Source organism: Microcaecilia unicolor, chromosome 9 (assembly GCF_901765095.1).
Source record: "Microcaecilia unicolor chromosome 9, aMicUni1.1, whole genome shotgun sequence".
Classification (NCBI taxonomy): Eukaryota; Metazoa; Chordata; class Amphibia; order Gymnophiona; family Siphonopidae; genus Microcaecilia; species Microcaecilia unicolor.
This window is the reverse complement of record NC_044039.1, coordinates 165686390-165706227: the sequence shown is the minus strand read 5'-3', so window position 1 is coordinate 165706227 and position 19838 is coordinate 165686390. Positions and strand designations below refer to the sequence as shown.

At 42.4% G+C, this 19838-nt stretch overlaps 1 protein-coding gene across 1 annotated transcript in view; it reads right to left on the bottom strand.

Moving 5' to 3' along the window:
* Window positions 1-3628: 3628 nt before the first annotated feature.
* The window catches only part of LOC115478135 (prostaglandin E2 receptor EP2 subtype-like), a 32334-nt gene continuing 16124 nt past the window's right edge, over window positions 3629-19838 (bottom strand). Inside the window, exon 2 of the mRNA XM_030215381.1 lies at window positions 3629-5810. Coding sequence (XP_030071241.1) covers window positions 5493-5810 — 318 coding nt within the window. The 3' untranslated portion in view covers window positions 3629-5492. The remainder of the gene's footprint in view (window positions 5811-19838) is intronic.

The window sequence follows — 19838 nt, the reverse complement described above, 5'->3', positions numbered from 1 at the left end:
TCCCCACCGAAACAACTGTGCAGTATGTGGTTCACTTACTGCACAACCACTTCTTTTCCCCCCAAATGGCCAGCCTTTTACCTGCTATGGTAAAAGGGGGCCTCAGCGCGCATCAAAATCACATTCTGACACCAGCACAGGTCCCCTTTTACTGCAGCTTAGCAAAAGGACCCCTTAGTAAGTGTAAACATGGCTACTAAAATGTAAGAAGAAAAATCTGCTGCTTCTATATATAACTGTTTGCACTTTCATGTAAAGAGCCCTGAGCAATGCCGCTCTCCTTTTGAACATGCTTTCTTGTAAAATGGCTGCTCTCACTCTATATGCTGCCAAGTACACACATTTTTCCTGTGGCCTTGTACATATTTTACAAAAGGCTCTGCATTCTGTGAGCCTTTGGAAAAATATGCTGCAAATTGTGAACATTCTGACTTGGATGTCCCTTTTCCGACCTACATGACCTTTAGAACATTGGACTTAAAATGTAAAAAAATGATTAAAAACTAAAGTTTAAAAAAATTAAAAAATATAAAATCATAGTTGATTTATGCAACATGTCATGTACATATGCATAGGAAGATGATATTTCCTTTGACATTTCTTGGAACGGGAAGATTACTTCCATCAATAGGAACTATTTCCACTATAACAATTGAGACGTTAACATCCTGTGGAAATTTGGTCAAGAATGAGAAATACCCGAAATATTCAGGAGTAAAATTTGATAGAAGCTTCACATTTAGGAATCATATCATACATTTGCCCTTTCTGCTTCTTGCATGGTGCATTAGTAAGCAGATTAGATGACCCAACTGGAACTGAAAACAATTGCTAGTCACTGGCTCACTAAGGGGCCCTTCTATAGCAAAAAATTGGCTTACCATGGTGCGCTCTGAGGCGTCCTGTGGTAATTTTGGGATGTGAGCATGCCATCCCCATACTAAAAAATGAAATGTATTTTTTAGCGCTTGGAGCAAACAGAAAGCAAACACTGAAAGTCCAAAAGGTGCTTTATTCATACAGACCCAACGTGGCCACGTTTCGCCAATTAGGCTGCACCAGGGGGTACAGAAATGAAACAGCTAACCAGGGACAGATATGGCTTAGCCCGGGTAACAAAACTGACCATCCAAGATGACTTCATCAGTAAATTTCTTCACAGAAAGTGGAGCAGCTGCTTTCTGTTTGCTCCTTCTGGTGTTGCAAGACACTCAGCGCCTCTTCACTGTCCTAGTTTTTTAGCACTTGGGACAGGTCCTGGGGGGTGGAGAGTGGACATGTTCTGTGCTAATTGGTTAGTGTAGCTACATTGCTGTATGCTAACTGATTAGCTCATGCTTAGCATGTGAACCTTTACTGCCTACATAATAGGTGGCGGTTGGCGCTCACGTGCGAATGGCAAAATTAACATGTGAAAAAAAAATGATGACCCACTAAACTTCAGAAATATACTCACGATGGGAATTTTTCCAAAAGTTTCTGTGTCACTGCTGTGGTTACATAAGAACAGAAGAGTTGTCCTACCAGGTCAGACCAAGAGTCCGTCTGGCCCAGTATCCCGTTTCTAACAGTGGCCAGTCCAGGTCACATTATCTGGTAGAGTCCCAAAATGTATCAAGATTCCATGTACTTTACCCCAAGGATAAGCAGTGTCTTTCCCCAAGTTTACCTTAATAATAGTTTAAGGACCTTTCCTCCAGGAGTTTGTCCAAATCTTTTTTGCACCCTACATTAACATGCTTGCTTTTCCTACTTGAGCACACAATTCTGGAACGCGATACTGCGCAGCTTAAAAACGATCTATGAACTAACTAACTTTCGCAAACTATTGAAGACCCATCTCTTTAACAAGGCATACCACAAAGATCAACAAATGTGAACTCCTACACAGAAATCCAGAACTGTCTTATAATATTTGCTTATTACGCTACTATCATGTTTTTTCATTATCATGTTACCCAAGATCTTTCTGCAATACTAAATGTCTATTTTCTTTTGTATTTCCACCATTCATGACTGTAAGCCACATTGAGCCTGCAAAGAGGTGGGAAAATGTGGGATACAAATGCAATAAATAAATAACTGCTTTTGCCACTTGCTCTGGCAAAGAGTTTAAAATGTCTTTGGAACCTCTCCTGTCACTGACCATACCTGAGAGAGAGAGAGAGAGAGAGAGAGAGAGAGAGAGAGAGAGAGAATCAGCTCAGCTATACTCTACCAGTTAGACGTTAGTGGCATTTGCAAGGGCAAGGATTCGGAGACTGGGCAAGTGACAGATCCGAAACCCAGTGCTGGCTTGCTATAGTGAAGAAGTGTGGGGACCCTTCTCATCCCATATAGTCTTATCTGAAGGAGAAAGGAGATTCTTGGGACATTCACAATGTAAGCAAAGATCGTTATGAACATTACCTGACCCTTCCTCCCCTCTCCCTCTCTAAGATCCCCCCAATTCTACCACAATATCACTGTATCCATTCATTCATGCCATGTATTTGTTCAGACTGGAATCGGCTAATGCCGTTAACGGTAATATGTAAACCACATTGAGCCTGCAAAGAGGTGGGAAAATGTGGGATGCAAATGTAACAAATAAATAAATAAATTCAGCCTTAACAACCAGGCACATCATACACCACTTCTATGGGACATAACATCTATGGCAGCATGGAGGAACATGTAGGAAAACAGAACAGGCTACAGCAGCAAAGGTATCTGTTTAATGTGTATGACATCAACTTGTTCATCCTAATATTTATCTGAATATCATCGACTTACCCTGAGTAGCTTTACTATTTAAAAAGTGGGAGCAGGAGAGATGGATATCTGCTATAAATAAGTTGATCTTTGAATGGACCTTTTGGTTTTTCAATATCCCTGTGATTCATCAATTGAGAGTGCAATAAAGGTTTCATTGTTAAGTTACTTCATAGTGTGGTCTGGATTTTTGTGTGAGTGGCAGTCTGATGCCTTGCTTGCCTGGCTCTCCAGCCTTAAGGTTGGCCCCGGCCCTAGTTCCACCAAATAAATTCTTTATATGCCCCTTCTACTATCCCGGGCACTGACTAGGCAGACGCCTAGCTTATTTATACAACACCGGGGGTTTATGTATCTAAGGAATGCAATCCAAGGAGCATTTCTGCTTACTCAGGGGTCCTTTTACTAAGGTGCACTGAAGAATGGCCTGCGGTAGTGTAGGCGCGGGTTTTGGGCGCACGCAGATCCATTTCTCAGCGCACCTGTAAAAAATGCCTTTTTAAAATTTTTGCCAAAAATGGACGTGCGCCAAAATGAAAATTGCTGCGTGTCCATTTTGGGTCTGAGACCTTACCGCCAGCCACTGACCTAGTGTTAAAGTCTTCTCACGCAGTAACCGGGCGGTAATGACCTATGTGTGTCAAATGTCACTTGGCGCACGTCCAATACGTGCGCCCGAAAAAACTTTTTCAGACACGTGTATCGGACGCACGCCAAAAATGAAATTACCGAAAGAGCCATGCAGTAGCCTGGCGGTAACACCATTTTGGCACGTGTTGGGTGCACGTAGACGCTTACACGGTTTAGTAAAAGGGCCCCTCAGTAAATGGACAGGAAATAAATACTTTATACATTCAGCATATTCCACACAGCATACAGACAAGATATTTATTTAGCACTGACATTGGTCTTTTCTTGTATTAACTACATCCACAGAAGATTTAATCAGTAGTGGTGAAGTTCGTTTTAGTGCTAATTTTGAATAGTACTGTAGTGCTATGCAGATGGCCATGGTTAAAGGAAGTAAGGCATTCAGTTTCAAGTCTTTATTAATGCCTTTCCATGGCAAATAAATGTTCTGTTCACTAATGGTCCAGTTCAAATCTTTCCTGTCGTCGACGTATGTGTCCAATTCTCTCTTCCATACAGAAGTTGTGCTCCTTTAGCAAAAACTGCATGCTTTTCTTACTGTTTAAATATGGAGTTTTGCTCACTTGAGAATTAGTCACCCAGCTGACAGTGGTATAAGGGTACTGGAGTCAGGCAGGCCTCAAGGCTCAATAGTATTTATAGTACATATTAGTGATATGTATTTAGAGCCAGTGCAAGGGAATCAGGTACCCTAGACAAACCTTCAGCCTTGTGCAAACCTCTCAATTACCGTTAGGCCTCTAGGCCCATTTCCCTGAGATTTAATGCAACCCAGCACCATGCCTCCTAGGATAATCCTGTAAGAACGTTTGGATGGACACAGTCTAGTCCATATTCAAAAGCACTTATGCAGTCAGCATTTGGATGCTGGCCATGCAAGTACTTTGTTTTAAAAAATTTGCCTCTCACAAGCCAAAAAGTATTTGTTTGAGGAAGGGCTGAGTGCTTTGAGGGCTGGGCCAATGCATTAGTAGTGGAATGGGGGACAGGGGGGTGGGCTACCGGGTTCAAGGACCTACCAATATTTTGTCCAACACAGTTTCAGCAACTAGAGAACTTGGGGGTGGGGTCAGAGATAGGCTTGTTTGGTATCTCCAACTAAAAAGGTGTTCCTCTGTCTCTGGGCCAAAGGTTATATAGACGGTGGCAGTATTTGTCAGCCACCCGGATAACATTGTCCATGTAATTGGACCACATAAATATGAGTCCTAACTTTGAAATGAATAACTTACCTATTTTAAATCTAAGACCATGTATTCAAGGGACCAACTTTAATGGACAGGCTGTCTGAAAATCCACATAAAGATATTTGGCTAACTTATCCAGATACCTTTAAGTGGTGACCATCTGGCTAAATACTGATCCAGTTTCAGTTTTACAAACTCAACTTCTGCCACTTCACATCTGGTTCTCGGCCTCATGGGTGCTCAGTCCTGGCTCAGGGGCTTTTACTGCCATAGGCCTGGCTAAACTAGACAGGAGGGGAGTCCTGGAGAACCTGGAGAAGGAAGTAGACTACGAAAATGGATTCAAAGGAAATTGTATTTGCTTGAGTCTTCTAATCAGGTGAGATCAACAAACACTGTTGCAAAAAGTCTCCTACAGCATACACCAGACCTGTCCTTTTCTTGAATAAAAAGCATGTTTGATCAGTGCATCTGAGTGGCTCTTTCCATTGTTTTCTTAAACAAGTGTCTTCTCCTTGAACGGCAACGGGACAGGGAATGGGCTAGCCTTAGCCCTTCCGCCTTAATTTCCTTCAATGTGCACATTGGAGGCAGCTCATGTGGCCATAATAGAGGATCATGGAGTCCAGTGATACAGTACTGTAAACATTTTACATCTGACATGTTTGTTAAAGGCAGGATGGAGTCCTCGTGGACCCAATTAATTTGTAGAATCATGCCCTCCAAGGTCTTCAGGATTGTCATAAATTCATATACTGTTTCTGCATTTCATATGTTATCTAGCTGCAGAACTATTTGCATAACTGTAATGAAGAGTTAGTTGGCTTAATTAATATCCCACTGAGCCGATCTTTCCTCCATAAACCCAGCTCTCAGACTCATTTCCTGTTCTGTTTGTCTCTACATTTCCACGTTATCCTGTGGGTTCACATTATTGTGTTTCTCCAGATGTCTCTTGGGGGAGCTGCCGTAACCACTGTCCATCAAGGTCAGTTTCTTCGTTGGTATTTGACTTGTAACAGGGAGCTTCTGCATAGTGTCCTCTTTCTTTAATGAACACTGACAGCACAACGCAGAGCGCATGAACCTCAGAACCGAAGGCCTTAATATGGTGAATACCCAGGGATCGATTATGGAATTCAGAGATAAAAACCTGAGAGCCAAAAGGTCCAACTTGTAGTTGTCATTGGGGTACATTTTATTCACATATACTCGGATCTGTAAGACACAAAGGAGGGAAAGATATTTACTCGGAATTCTAGGTGCACAGTATTTCAGAGTAAAGATAAAGGGATATATTGCTTGGTTTATGGGATATGGTAGGTGTCTATGAAGCAGCAAGGTTGCTGGTTGATTTATCTCATTACAACCATATTATCCCTTCTCTGATTGAATTGTGCTGACTTCCTGTCTACTATAGGATCACACTTAAACGATTGATTCTGATGTATAAAGCTTTTAACTGGTCTTGCCCCATTATATCTGACTTAGAGGCTAATTTTCAAAAGCACTTAGATTTACAAAGTTCCATGAGGAGCATTTTTGATATATTTTTTTATTTTTGTTACATTTGTACCCAGCGCTTTCCCACTCATGGCAGGCTCAATGCGGCCTACATATTGTATACAGGTACTTATTTGTACCTGGGGCAATGGAGGGTTAAGTGACTTGCCCAGAGTCACAAGGAGCTGCCTGTGCCTGAAGTGGGAATCAAACTCAGCTCCTCAGTTCCCCAGGACCAAAGTCCACCACCCTAACCACTAGGCCACTCTGTCCAAGTCCAGCTTTGGACGTTTTTCCAAAAACATCCAAAATTCAAGTGGGGAATATAGCCATTTTTAAAACAGAAAAATGTCTGTCTTTTTTTTTTTTTTTTGAAAATAGCTCCTTGCTAAAAGTTTTTGTGCTCTATGCATTTATCTTTTTGGTCCATTTTTGAACAAAAAAAAAATGTCCAAGTTTAAAACGCAAAACTCAAGCCATTGGGATGTAGGAGGAGGCAGCATTCTTAGTAGACTGGCCACACAGACATCCCAGGAGAACAATGGGGCACCCTAGAGGACTTCAAATAAATGCTCCAAGGTACACATCTCACCGTTGTTCCCTTATCTTGTTTGCTGTGCATCCCAAAACCCACCCACAACCCAGTACCCCCAACTGTACACCACTATAATAGCCCTTATGGGTGAAGGGTGCACCAAAATGTGGGTACAGTGAGTTTTTGGTAAGATTTGGAGGGCTCACAGTTTCCACCACAACTGTAACAGATAGGGGGAGATATGGGCCTGAGTCCACCCGTCTGTAATGCACTGTACCCACCACTAGACTCTGTATGTTACTCTAATAGACCTGAGTATAACATCTAAGGCTGGCATAGAGGCTGGTAAGTAATGTTTTAAATCACATTTTGGGGGAGTGGGAGGGGATCATTGACTACTGGGGGAGTAAGGGGAGGTCATCTCTAATTCCCTCCAGTGGTCATCTGGTCCTATAGGGCACCTTTTTGTGCCTTATTCATTCTAAAAACAGGTCTAGTTCAAAAAGTCTTAGTTTTAGTCCTGGATGGTTTTGTTTTGTTCCATTATGGCTGAAAAAAGTCCAAGAGTTAGGAACGCCCAGATCCCGCCCTTAACATGTCCCTGACCCCCCCCCCCCCCCTTGTGATTTGAACGCACTTCTAATGGACTTCATAGAAAAACATCTAAAAATTAGTTTTGATCGGCCCCCTTGGCAACTCTGTCCCCATCTACTCAATCAGCCCCCACCATCCCCTTGCACATCCTTATTCAGACCCTCCCATGGCTTTTAACCCCTCCTACTCACTCACTAAATCACTGAGATATTCCAACAGTGCACATCACCAGTGAAACATGTCATTAATGCATGACTCTTCAGCTTGTTGAGAGTAATTCCTCTTTTTCCATAATAAGTAGAGAGGTGTGGTAGCCGTGTTAGTCCACTCTTAAAGGTTATCAATAGAAATCAAACAAAATAAAACATGGAAAAGAAAATAAGATGATACCTTTTTTATTGGACATAACTTAATACATTTCTTGATTAGCTTTCGAAGGTTGCCCTTCTTCGTCAGATCGGAAATAAGCAAATGTGGTAGCAGATAGTATATATGAGAGAAACATCAAAGCATTACTTTGACTGTCTGACAGAGTGGGAGGGTGGGGGTATGCATGGGGACATGAAAGCATTTCATTGATATTCTAACAGGATGGGTGTTGGTAGGTGACAGGAGGGTAAACAAACAGAGAAATACAGCTTTATGTTTTATAATGAGTTAGAAAACCCAGATCCTTATTAAGTCCTGTTTGTTGGGTGTCAAAATATTCAAGCTAATCAAGAAATGTATTAAGTTATGTCCAATAAAAAAGGTATCATCTTATTTTTTTTTCCATGTTGTATTTTGTTTGATTTCTATTGATAATCTTTTTCCATAGAACATCTGCAAAGATACCTGGTATGCAATAATTTAACGTAGTGTTTCCCAAGTTGAGTCCTGGAGTACTTCTTCCCAGACAGGTTTTCAAGATATTCACAATGAATATGCATGAACTTGATTTTCATACACTGCCTCCATTATATGCAAATCTCTTTTTTTTGTTACATTTGTACCCCGCGCTTTCCCACTCATGGCAGGCTCAATGCGGCTTACATGGGGCAATGGAGGGTTAAGTGACTTGCCCAGAGTCACAAGGAGCTGCCTTTGCCTGAAGTGGGAATCGAACTCAGTTCCTCAGGACCAAAGTCCACCACTCTAACCACTAGCAACATTCCATGTAGAAGTCGGCCCTTGCAGATCACCAATGTGGCCGCGCAGGCTTCTGCTTCTGTGAGTCTGACGTCCTGCAGGACGTCAGACTCACAGAAACAGAAGCCTGCGCAGCCTTCTACATGGAATGTTGCTAGTGGAATAGCAACATTCCATGTAGAATCTCCAATAGTAGCAACATTCCATGTAGAATCTCCAATAGTATCTATTTTATTTTTGTTACATTTGTACCCTGCGCTTTCCCACTCATGGCAGGCTCAATGCGGCTTACACGGGGCAATGGAGGGTTAAGTGACTTGCCCAGAGTCACAAGGAGCTGCCTGTGCCTGAAGTGGAAATCGAACTCAGTTCCTCAGTTCCTCAGGACCAAAGTCCACCACCCTAACCACTAGGCCACTCCTGACTGGCAAGGGCGACTCCAGGACTGGACTTGGGGAAACACCAATTTAAAGCAGCTATGAAAGGGTTACAACATAAAACAGAGAGAATGAAACCGTTATATTTTGTCACTTCTGAAACAAAAATCTAATGGTATTCTTTTCTATTTGTCCATTGAGAAGATAATGGATATAGACTGGTAGGGGGAACTAAGACTGAAAATCCTGTAGAAGCTCTTAGGGAAGTGGTTCCCAAACCTGGTCATGGAGGCACCCCAGTCAGTTGGGTTTTCAGGAATACCCATAATGAATATCCATGAAAGAGATGGAGGCAGTGCATGCAAATCTCCCTTATGAATATTCATTGTGGAAATCCTAAAAACCGGACTGGTTGGGGTGCCTCCAAGACCAGGTTTGGGAACCACTGTCTTAGGGCATTTATATATCAGCCAGTGGCATTGATAGATCTAACGTGTTTTGGAATTTTGAGAAAAATGACTGTTCTATAGCGTTGCTGTTCTTTGTGAAATCTAAAATATGCTTAGCCTTTGCCTTTACTTTACCTTCAAGCTCTGTCAGTCCTTATTTACAGATCTGTAAATGAATAATAGTGACATCATTTTTGCTGCTTGATTATGGGGCCACAGGCCATACACTGAACACAGTAGGTTGCAACACAGTATTGCTCATTAGTCATTGTTCACTTGTAATCTCCTGTACATCAAACTGAATTAAATACTGTATTTGGATTCAGAAGTGCCTTTTGGGTCAAGAGTCAAACTCCTGAGGCAACATCAATAGAGCTGCCAGTGGAAGAAAGGGTGCTGCTGCCAAACTCAAACCTGGAGATCAGTCTTACACCTATAGACAGCAGAATGGGGTACACCATAGGGACCTTCAACCCTACCAACCTTCTGACCCAGGCAAATCAGCAAATAGAGGGCTTGGGGGTCAGGAGCAAAGATTGGTTTAGTTGTCCCCTCCCCAACCAAAAAGGATATTCCACTGCCTTGCTTGTCCCTCACCCCTCTCATGAGCTAAAACTGAATATTCCTGCTGATGAAGATATGAACCCAAAACTGGGGAGAGGGGAAGAGAGAGGGGGACTCTGCTGCAGGACCAGTTGCTGGTGCAGCCCCAGTCAGTTTGGAAACTATTTTAAAACATGCTAACTTTAGCCTAGGGGAAATACTGGAAGCAGGGGAGTTTGGCGGAGAGACTTTTCCAGGAGCCCAGGAGAGCACTGATTTTGCCATTAAACAAATACCCCCAGATTTTATATATGACACTCAAAATTGTGTGCACACACAATTTGAGTAATGAGCCAATTAGCGCTGATAACTGGGCGCTAATAATTATTGGTGCTAATTGGCAATAATTAGAATTTACATGCGCATCTTGATAGGTGCTATTCTATAAAGATGTGCAGATAAATTCTTATGTATTATAGTAGAGAGAGGGAGCAAAGCACAAAAAAGCCAAGAAACAAAACAAAAAGTACCAAGGGCCTTCAAAAAAAGGGGAAATAAAAGTCTTTAATCATATATATTGATGAAACACTGCTTGAATGGACCCGACATGATCCGTGTTTTGGCGCACAGCACCTGCGTCAGGGGTCGCAAGGAACAGCTGACAACGTTCGGCAGTATTGTAAAAACAATACAATTTGAAAGGTAATGTACTGCTACACCGTGTGATCCCCTTCACACACAAAAATAAAGGAGAGTATGATTAAAGAAACGCAGTCCTTCAGTCGTGGACTCAATCAAGTAAACAAAGATGTGCAGATAAATTCTTATGCACAGATCTGAAAAGGGGGCATGGCCATGGGAGGGGTATGGGGGGTCATGGGTGTTCTAAGAATTTGCATGCAGTGTTACAGAATGCAGCAGATCTGCGACTAATTTAGGCACAAAGATTTACACCAGGTTTCAGTTGGTGTAAATCCTCACGTCTAAAAGTTAGGCGCAGATCCTGGCGCTAAGCACTAAATGGTGCCCAACTCAGAGCACCTTTTAGGGGCCCTTTTACTAAAGGGTTAAGTACATAAGTGTTGCCATACTAGGAAAAACAGACCGAAGGTCCATCAAGCCCAGTATTCTGATTCCAACAGTGGCCAATCCAGGTCACAAATACCTGGCAAGATTCCAAAACAGTACAATACATTTTATGCTGCTTATCCCAGAAATAAGCAGTGGATTTTCCCAAGTCCATTTTAATAATGGCTTATGGACTTTTCTTTTAGGAAGCCATTCAGACTTTTTTAAAACCCTGCTAAGCTAACTGCTTTTACCACATTCTCTGGCAATGAATTCCAGAGTTTAATTACACGTTGAGCGAAGAAAACATTTCTCCAATTTGTTTTAAATTTACTACTTTGACGCTTCACTGCGTGCCCCCTACTCCTAGTATTTTTGGAAAGAGTAAACAAGCGATTCATGTCTACCTGTTCCACTCCACTCAGTATTTTATATACCTCTATCATATCTCCCCTCAGCTGTCTTTTTTCTCCAAGCTGAAGAGCCCAAGCCATTTCAGCCTTTCCTCACAGAGAAGTTGTCCCATTCCCTTTATCATTTTCATTGCCTTTCTCTGTACCTTTTCTAATTCCACTGTATCTTTTTTGAGATGCGGTGACCAGAATTGCACACAGTATTCAAGGTGCAGCAAACGCATTATAACATCCTCATTTTTAATTTCCATTCCTTTCCTAGTAATACCTAACATTCTATTTGCTTTCTTTGCTGCCGCAGCAACAGGCTTACTGCGCACCAATACAGAACTACTGCCAGGGTCCCAGCGGTAGTTCCCACCCCTAGTGTGTGCTATTTCCGGCGCTACAAAAATATTTCAGCCGGTGCTTACCCAGCATTAATCTGTCTAGTTACCACCAGGTTAGCACGGGAGCCCTTATTGCCACCTCAATGGGTGGTGTTAAGTGCTCCCCCATGAAATGGCCGAGCAGCAAGTGGTTCACTTACCACATGGTCATTTCTTTTCCAGCACAAGGCAGTCTTTTACCCACTGCGGTAAAAGGGGGCCTCAGCATGTGTCAGAAACAGGCGATGTTGCTAGCATAGGCCCCTTTTTACCGCACCTTGGTAAAAGGATCCCTTAGAGAATACTACTACTACTACTTATCATTTATATAGCGCTACTAGACATACGCAGCACTGTACATTTGAACATGAAGAGACAGTCCCTGCTCGACAGAGCTTACAATCTAATTAGGCCAGACAAACAGGACAAACAAGAGAAAAGGGAATATTAAAGTGAGGATGATAAAATAAGGGTTCTGAACAAGTGAATAAGGGTTAGGAGTTAAAAGAATAGCGTATAGAGCTCATTTTTTTTCAGTGCCGATTTTTCGGCACCTTATATAGAATCATTGATTAGTTCTCCCAAGCCCTAAGCTCGCTCAACTAGAACCCACATGCCACTGTTCTTTCTTTTTCCTTTTCCCCACACTTGGAAAGTTTACCCCTATCCCTCTGTGGTGAACTCTCCCTAAAGAGTTTTAAAACCAACCTAAAAACCTGGCTTTTCAAATGAGCTTTGGGCGAGGCAGTGTGATTGGAATCTCCAGCATGACGCGGTTTTATTTTCACCTTCCCTACTGTGTGTCCTCCTTTCTTCTCCTTTGATCTGGTGTGAATGCTTATCTTTTCTGTCAATATTGGAGCTCCCTTTCTTTTCTGAATAAACTATAGATTGTACACTGTTCTGCTCTTTCTCTGCAGCTAGCCAGGTCGAGCAAATTTTAATAAACTATAATTTCAGGATACCCTGAAATCTTCACCAGTTGGGAACTGCAAGTTACTATTTTGGATGCTATATGGACCTGCCATTGCAAATTTGGAGAGGTCACACTTTGGTCAGATCTTGGACTTTTTGGAGCAGTTACTGGAAAAAAAAAGGGATTGTGGACCTAGGAAAACAAGAACAGATGAGGCTGGAGAGTGAAACGATCTCCTCACCAAGGATAACTTGGTACTTCATTGTAAGACTGAGGGGGTCTTTTACTAAGGCGAACTGGCGTTTTTAGTGTGTGCTAAAAATAGGCATGCGCTAAATGCTAGACACGCCCATAGGAATACATTGGCATCTCTAGCATTTAGCACATGCCTATTTTTAGCGAATGCTAAAAACACCAGCACACCTTAGTAAAAGACCTCCTGAGTTACTACAGCCCTATGGCAGCAGCAGATGACACATTTTAATTTTCTGAGGTTACTTAAAGCATCAATTTCAGATGTGTTTTTTACATACTGTTTCCAGGGGCGTAGCCAGACTTTGGCAGGAGGGGGGTCCAGAGCCCGAGGTGAGGGGGCACATTTTAGCCCCCCCAGTGCCGCCAACACCCCCGCCATTGCCGACCCCCCCTGCCACTGCCGCCGCCACCACCACCACCACCAACAACTTTGCCCCCCCCCCTGCTGATGACCCTCTCGACCCCCCCTCCTGCCGCCAACCCTTCCCCGCCGTCGCCTACCTTTGCTGGCAGGGGACCCCAACCCTCGCCAGCCGAGGTCCAATTCTTCGTTCTGTCTCTGAGTCTGATGTTCTGCGCGCTGTACGTGCCGGACGTCAGACTCACAGAAACAGAATGAAGCCTTGCGATCTGCAGGGCTTCGTTCTGTTTCTGTGAGTCTGACGTCCTGCACAACGTCAAACTCAGAAACAGAACGAAGGAAGAAGAGGATCTCGGCTGGTGGAGGTTGGGGTCCCCCGCCAGCAAAGGTAGCAGACGGCGATGGCGGGTTGACGGCGGGTTGGGGGTCAAGAGGGTCATCAGCAGGGGGGTCCAGGGCCAAATCTACGGGGGCCCAGGCCCTCATGGCCCCATGTAGCTACGCCCCTGGTATAGACATTACGAAAATCCCAACTAAGACCCTCCGATTCAAAAGGTTTCCTACCTACCCCACCTTAAAGAGGAAAGCGGGGGCTCAAGTATCCTGTCAGTTCAGATGTCCTTAAAGTCGGAGGAAAGGAGCCCTATTTGTGATAATTAATTTTCTAGAAGAAACAGATAGAGATTGAAGTTTTAAATTGTTTTTTTAAGCATAAGGATATTTTTCATTTTAATTGAAGAATCAGAATGTTTCCAGATATGACACAAGCAATTCACGAGAAAATTATCTTTCATACGAAACCAGCAGTTCTGCAAAGTACAGCTTTCTATTTTTCTGCCCTTTCCTGTAAGTGTATTTTGCAACTTTAGATATATCTTTCTCAAGCCCTGGCAATTGTCTCTGTTTTTATGTGATCAACTGCTCTAAACCTCCACTAATTATGCATATTCTAAACACATCACAATAATTTCTTCTTTTAATATTTATTAAATCATATATTCCCAATCCACCACAGTAGATCCCACATATATTACTCGCTAGTCGGGTTAGAGCAATTGTTGTGTAATAGTGGTAGCGAGTAATATATGTGGGATCTACTGTGGTGGATTGGGAATATATGGGGATGGGACGACTTTCCTATGAAGAGAGGCTGAGAAGGCTAGGGCTTTTCAGCTTGGAGAAGAGACGGCTGAGGGGAGATATGATAGAAGTGTATAAAATAATGAGTGGAATGGATCGGGTGGATGTGAAGCGACTGTTCACGCTATCCAAAAATACTAGGACTAGAGGGCATGAGTTGAAGCTACAGTGTGGTAAATTTAAAACGAATCGGAGAAAATTTTTCTTCACCCAACGTGTAATTAGACTCTGGAATTCATTGCCGGAGAACGTGGTACGGGCGGTTAGCTTGACGGAGTTTAAAAAGGGGTTAGATAGATTCCTAAAGGACAAGTCCATAGACCGCTATTAAATGGACTTGGAAAAATTCCGCATTTTTAGGTATAACTTGTCTGGAATGTTTTTACGTTTGGGGAGCGTGCCAGGTGCCCTTGACCTGGATTGGCCACTGTCGGTGACAGGATGCTGGGCTAGATGGACCTTTGGTCTTTCCCAGTATGGCACTACTTATGTACTTATGTACTTATGTACTTTCAGATGAATTTCATTTTTTAGTCCACAGGGCAGTTTGTTACATTCAGTTGGTCCAGCATTTGAAAAGGTCCCCTTCCTTGTTACATCTAAATACAATCAGTTCAAGGCAGGCACTACTAAGTCACAAGCCACCATCAACCACAACAATCGTGATGAAACATACTTTTGTATCACATTTTTCAAATAAAAAGAAGAATTTTCATGTAACACACAATGAATCATTAGTAACAACTTTTATCAGTAAATAACCCCCCACAAGCAATTTAATTGGCCAGGAGTCTCTGTTGCCCAGTTAAATCATTTTGATTATCAACCCCTATGTGTTATGTTTTTATTTGAATTTAATGCTGGTTTTATTACACTGTATGCTGCTTTGAGTTTTTGGGAAAGCAGCATATACATAATAAATTCAATTAGACTACAACATGATTTTTGGCCATGCAATTGCATTTCTATAAATCTTTCCTTCTTTTAAAATACGTGCTCTTTAACTTGAAGAAGAATGGGAATTGGCCCTGGGGATGACGCAGGTTGCTTAACTTGTGACCCCATCTCTCTTACCCCCAGTCTCTTGAGACTTAATTAGCTCTATGAATTCATGACTCTGTAATTTTGGATTTTACTTTTCAAAGCATGAGTTCATTGAGGGGTGGTCAAAGAAGACACTACACTATAGTTGATATGGAAATAAACTCCATGAAATGTTGGCCTGTTTTCCAAACCAACACAGACTCTGATTGAAAGACAAGTCTTATCTACTCCCTCACATTTTCCCATAGGTTATTGCATCAGTAAAGAAATACTCCTCATTCAAAAGGCAAATGTTTTTCTAAATAAAAAATGTAATAAGCATAAAGAACTAAAGCAGACTCTTCTTAAAGAAAAACTCGTGTCCATAAAGAGAGTGTGGATCAGAGATGTACAGTAAGAACCTCCCCAGAGGAAGTCGTGCAGATAAACCAAAAGTCTGAAAGGCTGCTGGCACCCTTAGAAACAAATCTCCGCAAGGTACACAATGTGCAGCAAGACAGCGAAGATGACACAAGGATGAGCGGACAATGTTCCAGTCAGTAAAAACAATTTATTACAGATTGTTCTGGACTCGACACAGCTGTGTTTCAGCCGGCTAGGTCTGCATCAGGAGTCTCATACATCAAAGAGGGTCATCCACTTGTTAAATTGTCCGTCACAATGTAAGGAAGTAATGAAGTGTATGCTCCGGTCTTGAAAAACCTTAATAAGCAGTAACTCCAAGAATAACTCCGAGAGTAAACTCCGGTCTTGAAAAACCTTGATAAGCAGTAACTCCGAGAGTTTACGCTTCATTACTTCCTTACATTGTGACAGACAATTTAACAAGTGGATGACCCTATTTGATCTATGAGACTCCTGATGCAGGCCTAGCTGGCCAAAACACAGCTGTGTCGAGTCCAGAACAATCTGTAATAAACTGTTTTTTCTGACTGGAACGTCGTCCGCTCATCCATGTGCCATCTTCGCTGTCTTGCTGCACCCTTATAAACAAGCCAATTTATTGAGGCATGATTTTTCATATGAGGAGCATGTCAGAAAGTTATGCTGCAACTTGATTATTTAGAGTAGAAGTTGGTATTGATAGGTACTTGCTTTAACTCCTCTGAGCCTAGATAACATTTGGACTATAAGAATATAAGAATTGTCATGCTGGGTTAGACCAAGGTCCATCAAGCCTAATATTCTGTTTCCGACAGTGGCTAATCCAGGTCACAAGTACCTGGCAGGAACCCTCAAAGAATACTGCTTACCTCCATGGATAAATAGTGGCTTGCCCCAGGTCTACCTTAATAACAGTCTCTGGACTTTTCCTCCAGGAATTTATTCAAACCTTTTTTGAACCCACCTACGCTAAGGGATGTAGTTATCACTGTAGGCTACCGTTAAGATGTGTTACTTTAGCACTAACTCGTGCTGTTTTAGCTCAGGTCCCTTTTTATGCAATGAGACTAGTTACTAATAATTGGGGTTAAATGTAAAATAACACATTTTAACAAAAGCGCTCTAAATGGCAGATGACATTTAATGTGAGCAAGTGCAAAGTGATGCATGTGGGAAAGAGGAACCCGAATTATAGCTACGTCATGCAAGGTTCCACATTAGGAATCACGGACCAAGAAAGGGATCTAGGTGTCGTCGATGATACGTTGAAACCTTCTGCTCAGTGTGCTGCTGCGGCTAAGAAAGCAAATAGAATGTTAGGTATTATTAGGAAAGGAATGGAAAACAAAAATGAGAATGTTATAATGCCTTTGTATCGCTCCATGATGCGACCGCACCTCGAATACTGTGTTCAATTCTGGTCGCTGTATTTAAAAAAAGATATAGTGGAATTAGAAAAGGTGCAGAGAAGGGCGACGAAAATATAAAGGGGCTGGGAGGACTTCCCTATGAAGAAAGGCTAAAGCGGCTAGGGTTCTTCAGCTTGGAGAAAAGGCGGCTGAGGGGAAATATGATAGAGGTCTATAAAATCATGAGTGGAGTTGAACGGGTAAATGTGAAGCGTCTGTTCACGCTTTCCAAAAATACCAGGACTAGGGGGCATGCAATGAAGCTACAATGTAGTAAAATTTTCTTAATTCAACGTGTAATTAAACTCTGGAATTTGTTGCCAGAGAATGTGGTAAAGGCAGTTAGCTTAGCGGAGTTTAAAAAAGGTTTGGACGGCTTCCTAAAGGAAAAGTCCATAGACCGTTATTAAATGGACTTGGGGAAAATCCACTATTTCTGGGATAAGCAGTATAAAATGTTTTGTACTTTTTGGGATCTTGCCAGGTATTTGTGATCTGGATTGGCCACTGTTGGAAACAGGATGCTGGGCTTGATGGACCTTTGGCCTTTCTCAGTATGGCAATACTTATGTACTTATGATAACTTACTAAGTTGCACTGTAGGCACGCTAAGATTTTAGTGCACACTAATGATAGAGACTCCCATTATATTCCTATGGGGGTCTCTATCATTAGCATGATCTAAAATGTTTGTGTGCCTACAGCACGGCTTAGTAAACAGGACACCACGTAACTTCATGGTGTGTTCCCTATTCCACTTCATTTAGGATTTTATAGCTATCATATCAACTACTTCTAGTACTATTTATCATTTCTATAGTGCTATTCGACGTACGCAGCGCTGTACACTTGAACATGTAAGAGACAGTCCCTGCTCGACAGAGCTTACAATCTAATCAGGACAGACAAACAGGACAAATAAGGGATGAAGGAATTACTTAAGGTGGGAATGACACAACAGACATGGGTACTGAACAAGTGAACAGTGGTTAGGAGTTAAAAGCAGCTTCAAAAAGGTGAGCTTTTAGCCTAGATTTGAAGATGGCCAGAGATGGATCTTGACATATTGACTCAGGAAAGCTATTCCAGGCATATGGTGCAGCAAGGTAAAAGTAACGGAGTCTGGAGTTGGCAGTGGAGGAGAAGTGTACAGATAAGAGAGATTTACGCAATGAATGGAGTTCCTGGGGAGGAGTGTAGGGAGAGGTAAGAATAGAGAGGTACTGAGGAGCTGCAGAGTGAATGCACTTGTAAGTCAATAAGAGGAGTTTGAACTGTATGCGGAAATGGATAGGGAGCCAATGAAGTGACTTGAGGAGAGGGCTAATATGAGCATAGCGACACTGGTGGAATATATGTTATGCAGCAGACTTTTGAACAGATTGAAGGGGATAGAGAGATGGCTTAGTGGGAGACCTGTGAGAAGCAAGTTGCAGTAGTCTAAGCGAGAGGTGATAAGAGTGTGGATTAGGATTTTGGTAGTGTGTTCAGAAAGGAAGGGACATATTTTTGTGATATTATAGAGAAAGAAATGACAGATTTTAGCAGTCTGTTGGATATGTTCAGAGAAAGAGAGAGAGAGGAGTCAAAGATGACCCCAAGGTTACAAGCTGATGAGACAGGGAGGATGAGAGTGTTATCCACAGAAACAGAGAACAAGGGGAGAGGAGAGGTGGGTTTAGGGAGAAAGAGAAGCACCGCATGGTCATGTTTAGTTTCAGATGGTGGTGAGGCATCCAGGCAGCAATGTCAGACAGGCAGGCTGATACTTGGTCTTGGATTCCTGCTGAAATTTCTGGTGTGGAGAGGTAGATCTGGGAGTCATCAGCATAAAGGTGATACTGAGAACCATGGGATGACATCAGAGCACCAAGGGAAGAAGTATAGATGGAGAAAAGAAGAGGTCCCAATACAGAGCCTTGAGGTACACCAACTGATAGTGGGATAGAATTGGAGGAGGATCCACCAGAGCATACGCTAAAAGTGTAATGAGAGATAAGAAGAAAACCAGGAAATAACAAAGTCCTGAAATCCAAGTGAGGACAGCGTATCAAGGAGTAGGCTGTGATCAACGGTGTCAAAAGCAGCAGATAGATCAAGAAAGATGATGGAGGATAGAATACAGACCTTTGGATCTGGCCAGGAACAGATCATTGGAGACTTTAGCAAGGGCTGTTTCAGTTGAATAAAGTGGGTGAAAGTCAGATTGAAGCGGATCAAGAATAGCTTGATTTGAAATAAAGTCAAGACAATGGTGGTGAACAGCACATTCAAGTAGCTTGGATAGGAGATGGATGGAGTGGACTTCGAAGGAAGAAAAGCAGTGAGACTGTATTCATTCTCACAGGTAGACTCTAGTAGCTTTTATATATTTTTTTCAGCACGTGCCCGATTGCAGCCAGGTAAGTCCCTGATGCAGGCCATTAGGCCGAAACATGGCTCGTCTTGGGTCCCTGGTTGATTGAATAAAGAACCTTTTAATGTGATTGCACACTGCACGTTTCTTTTGTTGTTGTTTGTTCTCCACTGTCTGGCTCTTCTATTTTTAAAGAATGGTCATGCCTGACGTAGAACTCTCAACCTTTGCAGCTGCTCCTTTAAGAGCTTTTTTAACCATTTTCCTCATATTTGAGGCCCTTTTACTAAAGCTTAATGCTCTCTAACAGACATTAGTGTGCGCTAAGTGTCACATGGCTCATAGGTATAAAACAGGATGTGCAGCATTTAGCGTGTGCTAATCTTAGTAAAGGGCCCCTTTA